The sequence below is a fragment of the Thrips palmi genome, unplaced genomic scaffold (assembly GCF_012932325.1).
Source record: "Thrips palmi isolate BJ-2018 unplaced genomic scaffold, TpBJ-2018v1 HiC_scaffold_10, whole genome shotgun sequence".
Classification (NCBI taxonomy): Eukaryota; Metazoa; Arthropoda; class Insecta; order Thysanoptera; family Thripidae; genus Thrips; species Thrips palmi.
In genome coordinates this window covers 15,007,303-15,024,676 of record NW_023144621.1, presented here as the reverse complement: position 1 = coordinate 15,024,676, position 17,374 = coordinate 15,007,303, and the positions used below count along the sequence as shown (strand labels likewise).

The following is a 17,374-nucleotide window of genomic DNA, read 5'->3' as shown; positions in this document are numbered from 1 at the left end:
TGCCGTGAGTGCGAGAGAGACAGAGCGGTGCCCCCAGCCTCCCGTCTGCATTAGAGCAGTGGGGAAGACCGGAAGGCGCCGAATTATTCACGGTTCGACGACTTAGAGTGTCGTGGAGTAGTGGCCCTGGAATCCCGAAGGCAGACCGGCCGAACCACGGCTCCCCTAAAAGATTAAAAAAACAAGTTCAATAAGCCGGGTTGCACCCATCCCGATGAAACCTTGGGCTGCCCTACAAGTGCGACAAGGACCCAAGCTTGGGTGGCGGCGAGTGCACGGTGCAGCAGACTGTCTCAGTTTTCCTCAACCTCCGTCTGCGACTCGGGGTCCTACTGGAGTCCACGGTGGCGCCAAGTAGACGACCAGGTGCCTGCAGACTGATTCCGAGAGTCGTTTTCGTCGCCCTGTCTCTCTCGCACTCATGGGGCGTCCCGTAGAGCTGCGCGAGAGAGACACAGCGACGAAAACGACTCTCGGATTCAGTCTGCTTCCCATCCCGAACACCGAAGTAAAGCAGGAGGCATCCCCATTAGCTGCGGAGAGGGTTGTAGAGGTCCATTATTTTTTTTTTTAGTGCTCCAGCCGCTCCAGCGTTCCAGCGGCCGTGACAAAATGCTGCTGCGGGGCAGCGGGGCACATTCGTTGCGCTTTTTTCGTTGGCAGTGGCGCGGCGTAACGGTGGCGCTCTTGAAGGGCCGAGCGCCGCGTTTGGCCGCCACTTCCGCCGCAACGGCGCGCCGCGGCGCCCCAAATGGGGACAAACGCCTTATCGCTCCGTCTCTCTCGCACTCGCGGCGACTCGCGGCGACTCGCGGCCCGGCCCGGGCAGGTGCGAGAGAGAAGGCTGCACCGGCCGTCCGGCACGACGTTTACAACTACTTTCACAGCCCTCGCCTACCCTCGTCCTGTCGCGGCCGCGCGCCGCACAGTGGGCCAGAAGACCGCTGGAGGCGGCCAAAACTCTACACGAGTTTTGAGTTCCAGTGTCGCTAAAGATGATTCGAATCGAACGTGTGACCCCACCAATGGATTCCTCGTTCGGAGAGTCCTCGGAGAGTCCGCTCGGCTCGAGTCCCATTTGGTGACTCTAGAGCTCAAAACACGTCGAGAATACCGGCCGCCTCCACCGGTCTTCTGGCCCACTGTGCGGCGCCCTGCAGCCAGAGGGCCTGCAGACTGATTCCGAGAGTCGTTTCCGGACTCTCTCGCACTCATGGGGCGCCCCGTATAGGTGCGAGCGAGACAGAGCGACGAAAACGACTCTCGGAAGCAGTAATTTGCTTGGGCAGGGCGCGGTCTCGCCAACTCGCCTCAGGCCGCCATGGCCTTGCCCTTCCGAGGGAAGTCTTTCGCGCCGTCACGAGTTAGATGCGAACCCTGCTTGAGGACCAACAGCGCCAACAGTGTTCCGACTTCCGTCCGCTCACACCGATCCCGCTCAGGCCCCGTCGCCCTGTCTCTCTCACTCTGCAGGGACGGGCCGCACGGGTGCAAGAGAGACGGGGCGACGGCTATTCACGCCGCGCATTCAAATTCGCCGCGCCTCGCCTTCCTTTAAGCGCTTTCAGGTTTATGCGGGAAATCGGAATGCGCGGCGACGCGGCGACGCGCAATGTGTCGGCATTACGCGACCCTCGCTCCGTCTCTGTCGCTCTCGCGCGCCGCAGCCCTGGCCGCAGCGGTGCGAGAGAGACAGAGCGACGCGGAACGAGTCTCCGGCCGAGGAGCGCCCGAGCAACGCGACATAGGCAAGCGGCACGGCACAGCTGCGCGACTGTCGCACTGCGGCCTACCTTGCCGGCTGTCTGCCTGCCTGTCTGTCCGTCCCACAGCGGGCCAGAGGACCGGTGGAGGCCGTCAAAATCCCGGACGCGTTTTTAGCTCCAGAGTCGCTAAATTAGGCCCGAACCGAACGCGTGACCCCACCAATGGATTGCTCTCCGAACGAGGAACCCTTCGGTGGGGTCACACGCTTGGTTCGAGTTTCAAAAACCGGATTTTTTTCCAAAAAAAAGGTAAATTCCGTTTACCGGGTTTTTAAAAAACCCCCCTTTTTTTCCTTTTTTGGGGTTTTTTTTTTTTAAAAAAATTCCCCCCTTTTTTTTCCCGGGAAAAATTTTTTTCCCCCCCCCCAAAAACCTCCCCCCCCCCCGCCCCTTTTCCCGGGAAGGGGGGCCCCCGGGGGGGGGGGGGGGGCCCTTTCCCCCCCCCGGGGGGGGGGGGGGCCCCCCCCCCCCCCTTTTGGGGAAAATTTGGGGGGGAAAGGAAAAAATTTCCCCCAAATTTTTCCCCCCCCCCCTTTTTTTTTTTTCCCCCCCGGGCCCAAAGGGGCGGGGAAAAAAGGGGGGGGGGGGGGAACCGGGGGGGGCCCCGGGCCCCCCCCCTTTTTTTGGGTTTCTTTGGTTTTTTTTTAAGGGGGGGGGGGTTTTTTTTTGGGGGTTTTTTAAACCGTTTTTCCCCCCCCAAAAGGGCCCCCTTTTCCTTGGGGTTTTGGGGTTCCACCCTTGGTTCGAGTCCCGATAGCGACTCTGGCGCTCAAAACGCGTCCAGAGTTTTGGCCGCCTCCACCGGTGTTCTGGCCCACTGTGCGTGGGCCCGTCTGTACCTACACTGTGTCACTGCCCGCAGGACATCGACTTCGCCGGCTTCCGCCTGTTCCTGGACACGTTCCTGGAGGTGGAGACGCCGGACGAGCTGTGCCGACACCTGTTCCTGTCGTTCGTGCGCCGGCCGCACCCGTCCCAGCACGCGCCATGCTGCCAGCACGGCCAGGGCTGCCAGGGCTCCTCGCCGGCGGGGGGCGCGTCCACGCCGCAGAACCCCGCCGCGCACCCCGCGCACCCCTCCGGCTCCGTCTACATCGACGGCAAGGCCATGAAGGTGGGTGCCCCACCGCCTGCACACTGATTCCGAGAGTCGTTTTCGTCGCTCTGTCTCAATCTCGCACCTCTACGGGACGCCCCTCAGTCCTCAGTGGGCCAGCAGACCGGTGGAGGCGGCTAAAATCCCGGACGCCTTTTGAGCTCGAGAGTCGCCAAATGGGACTCGAACCGACCGTGTGACCCCACCAATGGGTTTCTCTCCGAACAAGGAATCCATTTGGTGTGTTCACACGTTCGATTCGAATCCTGTATAGCGACTCTGGAGCTCAAAATGCGTCAAGAGTTTTGGCCGCCTCCACCGGTCTTCTGGCTCGCTGTGCGCGCCAAAAGTGCGAGAGAGACAGGGCGACGGAAACGACTCTCGGAATCAGTCTGCTAATGGAGCTGTGCACTGTTATTTGTTTACAAATTAAGGGCCAACCTTCAGGTTGATTCCCCAGAGGAAGAGTCAAACGTACGCTTTTCACACACTAAACTCGTGTGGAATTTTAAATGCATAATTATGCACTTTTATTCATAACTATGCACTTGTATGCATAATCATGCACTCTTTGTGCATGCACAATTATGCATAAAAAATTCCACAATAGTTTAGTGTGCAGTTTGCAGAGGCCAGAGGCGAAGTGATCATTGCCACGCTGCGTTTAAATAGTTTTTACCCACGTTGGGTACACATACTGCGTGTGTATAATACCGGCCTTGCAGAGAACCTGAGCTCTATTATTTTTTTTTGTGTTGCACGCAACCCCGAACGATGCTCTCTCTCCCAGGAGATGGCCGTGCTGACCTCGGCCACGGCGTGCGCACCCATCACGTCGCACACCACGGCGCAGCCCACGGCGCAGCCCGGCTCCGTGCCCAACATCGCCACGTGCGCGGTGGACTGGGGGCTGGCCGGGCTGGCGGGGCTGGCCGGCTGCGGCACCGGCTCGGGCACGGGGCTCACCGAGGCCAAGGAGAAGCTCTCCTTCACGGACCGCCTGCACGGCCTCGGCGAGCGCCTCAGCGCGCTGTCCATCCACCGCGGCGACTCGGACCCCCTCGGCCGCAACCGGACAGGTAAGTACCAAGGCCAGACCGCACCACTGTCACATCCGTGCCATTTTGACCACATCAGTTGGTGTGGTCTAGACCACGTTTGGCCGCGTTTGGTGCGGTCTATAGACCACGTTTGGCCACGTTTGGTGCGGTCTATTGACCACGTTTGGCCACGTTTGGTGCGGTCTATAGACCACGTTCTGTTCAAAGTGTTTTCGCACGTGTCAACTTTGCTATTTGCCGACGAAAAAAAAGAGGCCATGCTGGCTGCAACTCTCCCGCCGAGGGAACGTCGTCCCGGCTCGGGTTGCCCAGAGGATCCCTCGCTGTAAACCTCCATTCCATTTCCCCCGCGCGCCGCAGAGGATTCCTCCCCACTGTAAAAGCAAGCAGCCTTTATCCCCCGGCCACTAAACCCGAGTGGCGATACCCCCCGCCCCTCCCTCCTCCGCCGGCTGGCGCGGGGTAGTGACGCACAGTGGACCGGAGCCGGCCGAAACTCTAGACGCGTTTTGAGCTCCAGAGTCGCTGAATGGGACTCGAGTCGAATGTGTGACCCCACCAATGGATTCCTCGATCTGAGAGCAATCCATTGGTGGGGTCACACGATCGGTTCGAGTCCCGTTTAGCGACTCTGGAGCTCGAAACACGTCTCGAGTTTTGGCCGCCTCCACCGGTCCTCCGGCAACTCCACTGTTGCTGTTTCGCAGGCAGCGTCGGCGCGTCCGTGCACCCGCTGCTCACCGTCACGCACACGTCGTACTCCTGCCACGAGGTGCTGGACAAGCAGCGCTCCTCCGAGTCCTCGCCCAGCCACAGCCACAGCCAGGTGTCGCGCAACTCCAGCCGCAAGTCCAACAACTCGCTGCTGCACGTCACCAACGGCAAGCTGGACGGTGAGTGCCAAAAGGGGGAGAGGGGGAGAGAGAGAGAGAGAGAGAGAGAGAGAGAGAGAGAGAGAGAGAGAGAGAGAGAGAGAGAGAGAGAGAGAGAGAGAGAGAGAGAGACCAATGTTGTTGTTGTGGCCGCAGACATCAGGCACCTGGTGAGGAAGTCGTCGAGCCTGGACATCCACGCGCTGCGCGTGCCCCTCAAGGACATCGTCTGCTACCTCAGCCTGCTGGAGGGCGGCCGGCCGGAAGACAAGTTGGAATGTGAGTAGCGTCCCCCTATTTCCGGTTTCCGGTTTTCCGGTTCCCGGTTTTCCGGCGGCGGTGCCGCGCGGCCCCTCGTCTTTCAAACGTAAAGAGTAACAAGCGTCTCCGGTTCGCAGTCATGTTCCGGCTGTACGACACCGACGGCAACGGCGTTTTAGATACAAATGTGAGTCGAAACAAACAAACAAACATTAACTTGGTGTTGTTGATTTGATTCAAACACCTGGCGCACAGTGGGCCAAAGGACCGGTGGAGGCGGCCAAAACTCTAGACGCGTTTTGAGCTGCACAGTCGCTAAACAGGGCTCGAATCGAACGAGTGACCCCACCAACGGATTCCTCGTTCGGAGAGCAAGCCATTGGTGGGGTCACACTGTCGGTGTGAGCTCAAAACGCGTCGAGATTTTTTGCCGCGTGCGCCGATCGTCTGGCCCACTGTGCAGCGAAGTAACAAACAACCCTCCCTGGCCAGGAAATGGACTGCATAGTGAACCAAATGATGACCGTGGCGGAGTACCTCGGCTGGGACGTGTCCGAGCTCAAGCCCGTGAGTGCTTCGCGCTTTGGTATCGAAATGACTTCGATTTACTCGATCTATGAACTCGACTTATCGAACGTTTTGCTTCGCAGATCCTGCAGGACATGATGGTGGAGATCGACTACGACGCGGACGGCACCGTGTCGCTGTCGGAGTGGAAGCGCGGGGGCATGACCACCATTCCGCTTCTCGTGCTGCTCGGCCTCGACGCTGTTAGTCCCGGGTTCGAATACCAATCAAGTTCCTTTTGTTTTCTTCGATTTTTAATTTTTTGTGTTGTTTTATTTAAATTTTAGAACGTGAAGGAGGACGGCAACCACGTGTTTCGGCTCAAGCACTTCAGCAAGCCGGCCTACTGCAACCTGTGCCTCAACATGCTGGTCGGACTCGGCAAAAAGGGGCTGTGCTGCATTTGTAAGTCTGTCTCTCTCACACTCGCTGGCAGTGCAGCCCGCTCTCGCGGCGCGACGAGGACAGCACTACGGAAAACAGCACGTCTCCGTCCACGACGTGCAGTGGCCCAGAAGACCGGTGGAGGCGGCCAAAATCCCGGACGCGTTTTAAGCTCCGCAGTCCCTGAATGGGACTCGAACCGAACGTGTGACCCCATCAATGGATTGCTCTCCGAACGAGGAGTCCATGGCTTGGGTCACACGCTCTGTTCGAGTCCTGTTTAGCGACTCTGGAGGTCAAAACGCGTCTAGGGTTTTGGCAGCCGGCGCCGTTCTTCTGGCCCACTGTGCGACGCGGCGCACCTCAACTTCTCTGTCTCTCTCGCAGTCTGCAAGTACACGGCGCACGAGCGGTGCGTGCAGCGCGCGCCGGCGTCGTGCATCGCGACCTACGTGAAGAGCAAGCGCACGGCGGGGGCGCCGCAGCACCACTGGGTGGAGGGCAACTGCAGGGGAAAGTGCGCGCGCTGCCGGAAGGTGGTCAAGTCCTACAACGGCATCTCGGGCCTCAAGTGCCGCTGGTGCCAGACCACGGTGAGCATCGCGTGCAGCATCGCGTCTCTCTCGCAGTCACGGCCCGGTGGCGGCGGCCAAAACTCCAGACGCGTTTTGAACTCTAGAGTCGCTAATCAGGACTCGAACCGTCCGTGTGACCCCACCATGGATTGCTCTCCAAACGAGGTAACCATTGGTGGGTTCACACGTTCGGTTCGACTCGGGAGCTCAAAACACGTCCGGAATTTTGACCGCCTCCTCCGGTCTTCTGGCCCACCGTGGGCCGTGGCAGTGCGAGAGAGGCAGAGGCCGGCGATACCCCTCGCCCCGAGGGCCCCGCGTCTCTGGCGTGGAGTAGCGACGACTGACGCCCGTCTTGCTCGTCTTGCTCCCCCAGCTGCACAACAAGTGCGCCTCGCACGTGAAGCCCGAGTGCACCCTGGGCGACCACCGCGTGCACATCCTGCCGCCCACCGCCATCTGCCCCGTGGTGCTGGACCGGCAGCGCTCCTTCTCCCAGAGCCAGAGCCGGCCGCGCTCCGAGACGCAGACGCCGGACTCCAACTGCTCCGTGAGTACCGCCATGGCGCGCCAGAGAGAACACATTCCATGTTCCGTGGAACCGCTGCCGGCCAATCACGGGTCCGCGTTTTGAACTAGCTCTGCGGCCCTGGGGGGCCACCCCATGTGCGAGAGAGACAGAGCCACTCATGTCCACCGTGTTGCAGCCCCCCTGCCTCGTCGTCCGAGTCTGCCTGACCCACGTGGCCAACCTCGTAAGCACCGTGTGGCTTGGTGTGGTTTGGGTTTTCGCAGGTTTAAGGTTCCCGCAGCCTTGCTGTGTTGAGTGCCGCTTTGCAGTGCGGTGTGCTGTGTTTATTGTGGCTGTGCAGCCGACGGAGCGCCTGCGGAGCGACGGGTAGGCCCGCCCGCAGGACGCGACTGTCGCCTGTGTTGCCAGCCCGCCGCTCCGCGGGCGCTTCGGCCGGCCTCTGCCTCCAGCGGACTGATTCCGAGAGTCGTTTTCATCGCTCTGCCTCTCTCACACCTATTCGGCACGCTCCGTGAGTGCGATAGAGACGGAGCGACGAAATCGACTTGTCAGAATCAGTCCGCGGAAGGGAGGCTGGAAGTGCTGAAAGGTTGGCAGTGTAGCGCCTCCATCTTCCCTTGAGGTCCAGCGGGAACGTGTTTATTCAAGATTGGAATATTCTCACAAAGTCCAAACTAACCCAGTGCCACCAACATAGCAAAACGAAAAATGTGTAGCACGGAGTGTTCGATTTTATTTTATTTTTTCAGAGTTTGAAACCAGCAGTACCCACTACACTACTAACTTCCAGGGGGCTTCCTTTCCTTTCCACGAGTCAGAAGACCGGTGGAGGCGGTCAAAACCCCGGACGGGTTTTGTGCTTCATTGAGTCACAAATTGGAACTCGAACCGAACGTGTGACCCCACCAATGGATTGCTCTCCGAGCGAGAAATCCACTGGCGGGGTCACACGCTCGGTTCTAGTCCCATTTAGCGAGTTTCGTCCGCCTCCACCGGTTTACTGCGCTGCCACTCTCTGACCGCTAGGCCACTCGGCTGTTGGCAGACGTTCCAGTTCAACCCGTCGTCGGGGCGCGAGAGCCGAGAGCAGCAGCCGGCCATGTCGTTCCAGGTGACGCCGCCGCCCAACACCAGGCCGCTGCTGGTCTTCATCAACCCCAAGAGCGGCGGCCGGCAGGGCGCGCGGCTGCTGCGCAAGTTCCAGTACCTGCTGAACCCGCGGCAGGTGAGCGACCCGGGCCACGGCCGCGGCCACGGCGCCACGGTCCGGCCGGGCGGGGCGCCGTGCGGAGGCCTGACTCGTGTTGTTCACAGGTGTACAACCTGGCCACGGGCGGGCCCATGCAGGGCCTCACCATGTTCAAGGACGTGCCCAACTTCAGGGTCATCTGCTGCGGCGGCGACGGCACCGTGGGCTGGGTGCTGGAGACCATGGGTGAGGAGCTCCGGGGTTCGAGTCCCGCCAAGGCATGGGGCACTCCGAAGGCGGCGTGCAAATATTACGTCATCACTTACGGAGGGAGAGGGGTTCGATCTTAAATACCTAGGAAGTTTAGGTTCAACTTTATGATGGTCAGGGAGGTGGGGGAAATGGGATTGACAAGAGGCTCAAAAGAGGTGACGTAATATTTGCGCGGCGCCAAAAGAACAAAAACGGATGTCAAAATTGACAGTTTCTAGGATTTATGTGAGAAATATACGGGGTATAGATGGGGTCTGGAGCTCATCCGCAGCTAACATTTCGCATAAACTGTCACCTCTGACTTCCGTTTTTGTCCTTGCCCTTCTTCCGGGCCAGACTTCCTTCGGAATGCCCTATATTGATTCTTGTTTTGTTTCCGACACTGTATTTTTTGGTGTGTCCGCAGACCGGGTCCAGTTCGAGGAGCAGCCTGCAGTGGGGGTGATTCCCCTTGGCACGGGCAATGACCTGGCACGGTGCCTGCGATGGGGCGGCGGCTACGAGGGCGAGTCCATCCCCAAGCTGCTCAAGGTGGGCCGCCCGGCCAGGCCAGCCAGCCCAGCCAGCAGGCTCATTCGCCAGCCCAGCCAGCAGGCTCATTCGCTCTGTCTCTCTCGCACCTCAACGGGACGCCCCACGAGTGCGAGAAAGACAGAGCGATGTCTCGGAATCAGTCTGCAGCCGGAGTCGCAAAACTCGGGGATCTAATTTCCAGATTAAGCCGCTCTGGAGCCTTTGTGACTGCCGTGGCCTCGGCCGTGGCCTCGGCCGTGGCCGTTCCCGGCGTGCCGCGGCAGCGAGGCGGCCGCCAAAGGCGAAGCGGGCGTCTGTTTCCCCGCATTAGCGCTAACCGTTTCCCGTTTGCCTCTCCCGAGCAGAAAATCGCCAACGCCGTGCCCGTGAGCCTGGACCGGTGGCAGATCTCGTTCACCGACGTGCAGGACGAGGGCGGGGACCCCGTGCCCTACAACATCATCAACAACTACTTCTCCGTCGGAGTGGTGAGTGGGCCCCTAAAGCCTCCCCATTCACAACAACGTGCATGTCGTGCGCCGCACAGTGGGCCAGAAGACCAGTGGGGGCGGTTCAAATCCCTGACGCGTTTTGAGCTCCAGAGTCGCTAAATGGGCCTCGAACCGAGCGTGTGACCCCACCAATCGATTGGTCATAAAAAGAGCAATCCATTGGTGGGATCACACGCTCGATTCGAGCCCTGTTTGGCGACGCTGGAGCTCAAAACGCGTCCGAGATTTTGTCCGGCCGCACCGGTCTTCCGTCGCACTGTGCGCCGCCAAGTGTTCTGCGTCTTGACGGTCTCGACACCGGTGTGTCCAGGACGCCGCCATCTGCGTCAAGTTCCACATGGAGCGGGAGAAGAACCCCGAGAAGTTCAACAGCCGCATGAAGAACAAGCTGTGGTACTTTGAGTTCGCCACGAGCGAGACCTTCGCCGCCTCCTGCAAGAACCTCCACGAGGACCTCGACATTGTGGTAATCCAACATTTCTTTCACGTAAAGCAAAAAAAAAAGATTAGAATTTGGACCTTTCGCGGATTTGAACCTGGGTCCTTTGCATTGGATGTCCACCTCCTTAACCTCGCGGCTGTCTGTCCCGCAGTGTGACGGCGTGTCCCTGGACATGGCCAACGGGCAGTCGCTGCAGGGCGTGGCGCTGCTCAACATCCCCTACACGCACGGCGGCTCCAACCTCTGGGGGGACAACCACTCGCGCAAGCGGCGCTGCAAGCGCAGCAAGTCGGCGGGGGCCTTGTCCTCCAGGGAGTTCTCCTCCTCGTCCTGCACCTCGGTGGACCTCAGCCTGGCCGTGCAAGGTGCGCCCGAACACAAACAAAACAACACACAGAAAAACAAAAAAACACATAAAAACGATAACAAAAACACACATAAACAGAGAAACATACAAAAACATAAACCACATACAAAAACAGTAACGCCAACAAAAAACACACATCAAGACTAAACTAAAAACAGCTGAATGTCCAAAAAAAGCAGTGGGATTCGAACCCAGGACCGTGACCCTTATCTTTTTTCCCCTCCGCAGACGTGGGCGACCGGCTGATCGAGGTGATCGGCCTGGAGAACTGCCTGCACATGGGGCAGGTCCGGACGGGGCTGCGTGCGAGCGGCCGCCGCCTGGCGCAGTGCTCCTCCGTCGTGATCCGCACCAGGAAGAGGCTGCCCATGCAGATCGACGGCGAGCCCTGGATGCAGCCGCCCTGCACGGTGAGGGGGGGAGGAAGGGGAGGGGAGGGAAGGGGAGGGGAATGGGAGATGAGAGGGGAGGGGTAGTGGGAGGGGAGGGGGTAGTTTATGGGTGGTCCCTGGGGACGGACGGGCGGCCTAAATCAGGGCGGGGTTGCCCTTGAGTGGGGTTGGCCCCATGCTGTGGCAGGCTGAAACAGAAACCCGCGGGTTCTTTGGAGGTGGGGGGCTGTGATAGAGGCTGAAACCGAAACTCGAGGTTTCTGAACCGAGGGTTCTCACGCTGTGGGACCCTGAAACCGAAACGCAGGGTTTATTGAACCGGGGTGCTGTGGCAGGCTGAAAACAAAACCCTAGTGTTTTCGGAACCGGAGCTTCTCATACTGAAGTGGGCTGAAACCAAAACTCAGGTTTTCAAAGGCTTAAACCAAAACCCAGGTTTCTCGGAACCGCGTGTTTGGAACCTTGGTTTTTGGAAACAGGTCCTCGGGAGAGCGCCTGATAGGTAGGCAATCGCCGCAGCGGTGCGAAGCGGGCTTGCCTACCCGCAAGTTCGCAGGCGTCCGGCGCGCAACAAAAAATATAAAAAACAAAACGCCGTTTTAAAACCTTGTTATCTTTTTTTGGCGTTGCAGATCTCAGTGACGCACAAGAACCAAGTGCCCATGCTGATGGCGCCGGCACCGGACAAGACCAAAGGCTTCTTCAGCTTCTTCAGGCGGTGAAACTGATAAAGAGAGAGAGAGAGAGAGAGAGAGAGAGAGAGAGAGAGAGAGAGAGAGAGAGAGAGAGAGAGAGAGAGAGAGAGAGAGAGAGAGAGAGAGAGAGAGAGAGAGAGAGAGAGAGAGAGAGAGAGAGAGAGAGAACAGTGCGGTGCGCCTCGGGACCCGCCCGTCCAGACTCAATGTCAATGGGTCAATGTGAACTCGAACGCGCTTCGCCGGCGTGGCGGCGTCCGGATGAGCCCCAGGCCCGCCTCGCCGGCGAAGCGCCGAAAGTCACAAACTGAACCAAACCAAAGTCATTCCGGTGAGAAAAGTGACCTTTTCTCGCACCCAGTTTCCCCAACCAAAAAAATATGTGTGGATTCGAGTGTATCGAGTCTTCGCATTGTTTTCGACCAAAACCAGTAGAACAAATAGCGATATCGACAAATTATCACTCAACATTTCTCTCATCACATATGTATTTTTAACGTGATTTTCATGTAGTTGTCTCTTCTTGTTGGATTGCTTGTGCACGCCGGGCCGCGCCGGGCCAGGCCCCCCGGCCAGGCCTTTGCTCCGCGTTCCGCCGAGAAGCCATTTACTCATTTAAACAGCTTCGGTAGCAAAACAGTTCCGCTTCAGCATAGATTCCTTTTGACTTATGCGAAGCCGACTCTTTTTCGTCCAGCAAATTTATGCCAAACGTTCGCACCCGTATTTGCGAATAACTTCTTTCGCCAGTCGAGTACTTAAAATGTTTTCGTCGTTGTTGAAGATCAAAGAGAGAGGAAAGATCAATGTGCGCAGTTTGTAAAAAAAACAATGCCAAAAATTTTGCTCTACAATTTTTTTATGTGTATAAATTTAATATGTTCTAGTCACTACCGTCCCATATCCTTCCTTGTACCTTGGAGGCCCTTCGTCACCCTCAGTTCTGTAAATACATGTCTATTTATTACGTGTGCTTTTACTGACCCCCTCGCCCCACACGACACCTGCCTATGCCGCACCGTGCCACCATGGTGCCACCATGGTGCCACCATCGCCAAAGGCCGGGAAGCACGTCAATCTTATCAGCACCGCTGCAGGCGAGGTCCGACCAGCGCCGTCTCTCTCGCGCCCCTGCAGGAAGGCCCGTGAGTGCGAGAGGGACGGCGCGAGGAAAGCGAGGCTGCTCGGCCCGTCGGTATCAGCCCGTGTTTTGAAGGGTGGCCCGGTGGGCCCGGTTGATGGGCGGGGTGTCCGTCCGTCGCGCGCCCGGTCTAGGTCACGTGACTCTCGAAAGGGAGACCATGCCTCGACCACAACGACAACAACAACAACAGCTAGCTCGTGTAGCGAACGAACACAAAGGCCATAAACCGACTGGAACACTTCCGCACGCTTTTCGTTAAGTTAAGAGAGAAAACAGGGGTTGCCTGGGAAATTACTTTGACCTGTAATGCAAGTTTTTTATTTCAAGTTTTTTGTTTTTAACTTTTTTCTTGCTGTCTTTTTCTTGTTGTTGCCTTTTTTGTCTTTTTTGTTGTCTTTGTTTTTGTTGTACTTTCTGTTTGTTGTTGTTGTCTTTTTTTTTGCTGTGTGGCTACGACGACTCATTGGTACCGCGGTTGAGCCATTGCTGCCGGCCCTGCTGCCGCCTGATTCCGAAGGATGTCGCCCTGTCTCCCTCGCACTCACGGGGCGCCTCGCAGGGCCCGTAGGGGTGCGAGAGAGACAGAGCGACACAACGCGGAATGAGGCTGCTCGGCTCGTATTCATTCGCACGCACATATTTTCCGTGCGGACAGGCGGTGCGGGGGAAGGGGAGGGGGCGTAGGGCTTATCAATGCATCCGGCGAAACTAGGCCGCGGAGGGGGAAGGGCATTGGCTCAGTGTTGGTGACCGTGCGGGAGGAGGCGGCAGAGACACGCCGGGACTTTGGGCAGACGCTCCAGCAGCAGTAGCAGCGGTGGCAGCAGCAGCAGCAACAACAACAATAACAGTAAGCAGGGCCGTTTTGAAAAATTCGGTTCAACTCGGTTTAATAATTACTTCCGCCTGAGCGTTGTGGAGTTTAGAGGAGTTTAGGGCAGAAGGGGTTTGAATGTTTTTTGCGGATTGACCACGTCCAGTCGACACGGTGGGCCAGAAGACCGGTGGAGGCGGTCAAAGTCCCGGACACGTTTTGAGCGCAAGAGTAGCTATATGGGACTCGAGCGGAACGTGTGACCCCACCGATGGATTGCTCTCCGAACGAGGAATCCATTGGTGGTGTCGCACGCGCACGCTCGGTACATTCCCATTTAGCGACTCTGGAGCTCAAAACGCGTCAGGGTTTTAACCACCTCCACCGGTCATCTGGCAAATCCACGGTGGGGCGGTTGCTGAGGCGTGCAATGCCCACTCGATGGCAATTAGATTGCCCTCAGGAGAGTGGCCGACGAACATGGGGTCTACATCGTTTGTCCGACCGACGTTTGTCCGACCTGCCGAAATTTGTCCGACCTCCTTTTCCCTTAAATTTTTGTCCGACCGACGTTTGTCCGACCGACGTTTGTCCGATCGACGTTTGTCCGATCACTTTTCAGGAAAGAGGGAGGGGGAGAGTAGAAATATTCCACGACGTCAGTGACAGATTGGTCGTCAGGATGGACAAAAGGGGGCGGCCACGGTGCACATCGTTTGTCCGACCTTTGTACGACCTGTCCAAATTTCCGGTGTACATCGTTTGTCCGTCCGACGTTTGTCCGTCCTGCCGAAATTTGTCCGCCCTCCCCTTCGCTTAAATTTTTGTCCGCCCGACGTTTGTCCGCCCGACGTTTGTCCGCCCGACGTTTGTCCGCCCGACGTTTGTCCGCCCGACGTTTGTCCGATCTCATTTCAGGAAAGAAGGAGGGGGAGAGTATAAATATTCCACGACGTCAGTGACAGATTAGTCGTCGGGATGGACGAAGGGGAGGCGGCCACGCTGGGTTGCCTACCTCCGAGGCGGGCGGGTCCGGAAAGGAGCCTGTCCGTGTCACTCCCACCAAAGTAGGGGTGGGAGCGTCTTTGATGCCCCCTGGCAGCCGATGGGGCCGGCATTTGGGTCGGCCACCAGAACTTCCAGGTTCCCGCTGTGGAGGTCCTTGGCGTGGTCCTCAGGCCGAGCGAGCTTGGTGCTGCAGTGCAGGGCCAAGCGCGACAGTGTTGCGGCAGCCCAAGCGCGACAGTGTCGCGGCAGGGGAAGCGCGACAGTGTCGCGGCAGGTGACGCGCGACGATGTCGCGGCAGGGGAAGCGCGACGATGTCGCGGAAGCCCAAGCGCGACAGTGTCGCGGCAGCCCAAGCGCGACAGTGTCGCGGCGGGGGAAAGCGCGACGGTGTCGCGGCAGGTGAAGCGCGACTATGTCGCGGCAGGGGAAGCGCGACGATGTCGCGGCAGGGGAAGCGCGACAGTGTCGCGGCAGGGGAAGCGCGACAGTGTCGCGGCAGGTGAACCGCGACAGTGTCGCGGAAGGGGAAGCGCGACAGTGTCGCGGCAGCCCAAGCGCGACAGTGTCGCGGCAGGGGAAGCGCGACAGTGTCGCGGCAGGTGACGCGCGACGATGTCGCGGCAGGGGAAGCGCGACGATGTCGCGGAAGCCCAAGCGCGACAGTGTCGCGGCACCCCAAAGCGCGACAGTGTCGCGGCAGGGGAAGCGCGACGGTGTCGCGGCAGGTGAAGCGCGACGATGTCGCGGCCCCCAGGCGCGACGGTGTCGCGGCAAGCCAAGCGCGACAGTGTCGCGGCAGGTGAACCGCGACAGTGTCGCGGAAGGGGAAGCGCGACAGTGTCGTGGGGGGAAGCGCGACAGTGTCGCGGCAGGGGAAGCGCGACGGTGTCGCGGCAGGTGAAGCGCGAGTATGTCGCGGCAGGGGAAGCGCGACGATGTCGCGGCGGGGGAAGCGCGACAGTGTCGCGGCAGGGGAAGCGGGAAAGTGTCGCGGCAGCCCAAGCGCGACAGTGTCGCGGCAGGGGAAGCGCGACGGTGTCGCGGCAGGTGAAGCGCGACGATGTCGCGGCAGCCCAAGCGCGACAGTGTCGCGGCAAGCCAAGCGTGACAGTGTCGCGGCAGGTGAACCGCGACAGTGTCGCGGAAGGGGAAGCGCGACAGTGTCGCGGCAGCCCAAGCGCGACAGTGTCGCGGCAGGGGAAGCGCGACAGTGTCGCGGCAGGGGAAGCGCGACAGTGTCGCGGCAGGGGAAGGGGGAAAGTGTCGCGGCAGCCCAAGCGCGACAGTGTCGCGGCGGGGGAAGCGCGAGGGTGTCGCGGCAGGTGAAGCGCGACGTTGTCGCGGCAGCCCAAGCGCGACAGTGTCGCGGCAGGGGAAGCGCGACAGTGTCGCGGCAGGTGAACCGCGACAGTGTCGGGGAAAGGGGAAGCGCGACAGTGTCGCGGCAGCCCAAGCGCGACAGTGCGCGGCGGGGAAAGCGCGACAGTGTCGCGGCAGGGAAGCGCGACAGTGTCGCGGCACCCCAAAGCGCGACAGTTTCGCGGCAAGCCAAGCGCGACAGTGCAGTCCCCCGCACTGCAGCACCAAGCTCGCTCGGCCTGAGGACCACGCCAAGGACCTCCACAGCGGGAACCTGGAAGTTCTGGTGGCCGGCCCAAATGCCGGGGCCCCATCGGCTGCCAGGGGGGGCCCAAAAACGCTCCCACCCCTACTTTGGTGGGAGTGACACGGACAGGCTCCTTTTCGGACCCGCCCGCCTCGGAGGTAGGGAACCCAGCGTGGCCGCTTCCCCTTCGTCCATCCCGACGACTAATCTGTCACTGACGTGGTGGAATATTTATACCCCCCTCTCCCTCTTTCCTGAAATGAGATCGGACAAACGTCAGTCGGACAAAAGTCGAGCGGACAAACGCGGGGGGCAAACGTCGGGCGGACAAACGTCGGGCGGACAAAAATTTAAGCGAAGGGGAGGGGGGACAAATTTTGGCAGGACGGACAAACGTCGGACGGACAAACGATGTAGACTCCAAATTTTACTTGCCCGTGAATCGGCTGAAAATTTTTCCGACCTCCGTTTTGTCCGACCCACTTACACCGTCAGGTGGTCAGGCTGCAGCTAGAGAGCAGCTCGGCGGCGCTCAATTGATCTAAACACCCGCGGCTCACCCCTATGTCAATCAAGACTGGATGCAGGACAATCCAAAGACATTTTAACACAAAAAGTATTCAGAGTAACAGAAGTAAAATCAACACTATAAAGAAAATTTCAGCGAAAGAGGGCACCCCCGGGGAACCGGCCCTCTTCCCCGCTGGCTTGGTGAGCCAGTGGGTTTCCCCCCTCTCATCACAGGAGCAACCTCAGAGTTAAACCGCAGTGGCCCCGTCATTGGTCCGTCATCTGGATGTGGAGGAGTCCTCTCATAGTAGGGCCCGGCTGCCACCTTTCCCAGTAGTCGGGTTTCGTTCCCGGCCCCCTTCCCACTCAGGGGCCCTGCTACTGGTACTCAGGAGTCTGCGTCACCCCGCCCCGCAGCGGAACCACTGGGCTATGAGAGGCACACTGAACGCCGGCCGATTTTGTATACTTGAACCGCCTTCTTGCGATGCAAGCTTGGTCAAAATATTCGATATCTACTAGGTATCGAACCCCGGACCCCGCAGTTGGGAACCGACGCCTCTGCACTCTCGGCCACCAAGGCACATGTGTAACGCTGTGCGAAGGGGAGCCTTTGAAGCCGCTGGTCCGAACCGTATAGTCAGACAAAAAGAGGGGGAACGCGGGTATTCGATCGCTCGATCCGCGTGTAGGATTGAAACATCTCTACACGTTCGGCCACCGCGGCTCAGCGGAGGAGCCGAGTGGCGCGACGGATCCAAACCGGATCGGAAAGTCATCCTAAAATGTAAAGA

The 17,374-nt window shown here is 59.1% G+C and overlaps 2 protein-coding genes across 3 annotated transcripts in view; both read left to right on the top strand.

Annotated features, from left to right (window-relative positions):
* The window catches only part of LOC117654095 (diacylglycerol kinase 1), a 73,841-nt gene extending 61,377 nt beyond the window's left edge, over positions 1 to 12,464 (top strand). The window contains exons 4-23 of one of the 2 annotated variants that reach the window (XM_034400273.1): positions 2,629 to 2,729; positions 2,847 to 2,880; positions 3,653 to 3,941; positions 4,631 to 4,816; positions 4,952 to 5,074; positions 5,194 to 5,243; positions 5,549 to 5,623; positions 5,707 to 5,826; positions 5,911 to 6,028; positions 6,395 to 6,600; positions 6,959 to 7,132; positions 7,290 to 7,337; positions 8,160 to 8,339; positions 8,429 to 8,549; positions 8,983 to 9,107; positions 9,455 to 9,577; positions 9,912 to 10,067; positions 10,195 to 10,408; positions 10,639 to 10,820; positions 11,435 to 12,464. In XM_034400273.1, coding sequence (XP_034256164.1) covers positions 2,629 to 2,729; positions 2,847 to 2,880; positions 3,653 to 3,941; positions 4,631 to 4,816; positions 4,952 to 5,074; positions 5,194 to 5,243; positions 5,549 to 5,623; positions 5,707 to 5,826; positions 5,911 to 6,028; positions 6,395 to 6,600; positions 6,959 to 7,132; positions 7,290 to 7,337; positions 8,160 to 8,339; positions 8,429 to 8,549; positions 8,983 to 9,107; positions 9,455 to 9,577; positions 9,912 to 10,067; positions 10,195 to 10,408; positions 10,639 to 10,820; positions 11,435 to 11,524 — 2,715 coding nt within the window. In that variant the 3' untranslated portion in view covers positions 11,525 to 12,464. Of the gene's footprint in view, positions 1 to 2,628; positions 2,730 to 2,799; positions 2,881 to 3,652; positions 3,942 to 4,630; positions 4,817 to 4,951; positions 5,075 to 5,193; positions 5,244 to 5,548; positions 5,624 to 5,706; positions 5,827 to 5,910; positions 6,029 to 6,394; positions 6,601 to 6,958; positions 7,133 to 7,289; positions 7,338 to 8,159; positions 8,340 to 8,428; positions 8,550 to 8,982; positions 9,108 to 9,454; positions 9,578 to 9,911; positions 10,068 to 10,194; positions 10,409 to 10,638; positions 10,821 to 11,434 lie in introns of those variants that run through there. The other variant, XM_034400272.1, reaches the window with a different exon arrangement.
* Positions 12,465 to 13,354: 890 nt separating this feature from the next.
* The window catches only part of LOC117647813 (protein croquemort-like), a 13,373-nt gene continuing 9,353 nt past the window's right edge, over positions 13,355 to 17,374 (top strand). Inside the window, exon 1 of the mRNA XM_034389796.1 lies at positions 13,355 to 13,491. The gene's annotated coding sequence lies outside the window, so the exon portion shown is untranslated. The remainder of the gene's footprint in view (positions 13,492 to 17,374) is intronic.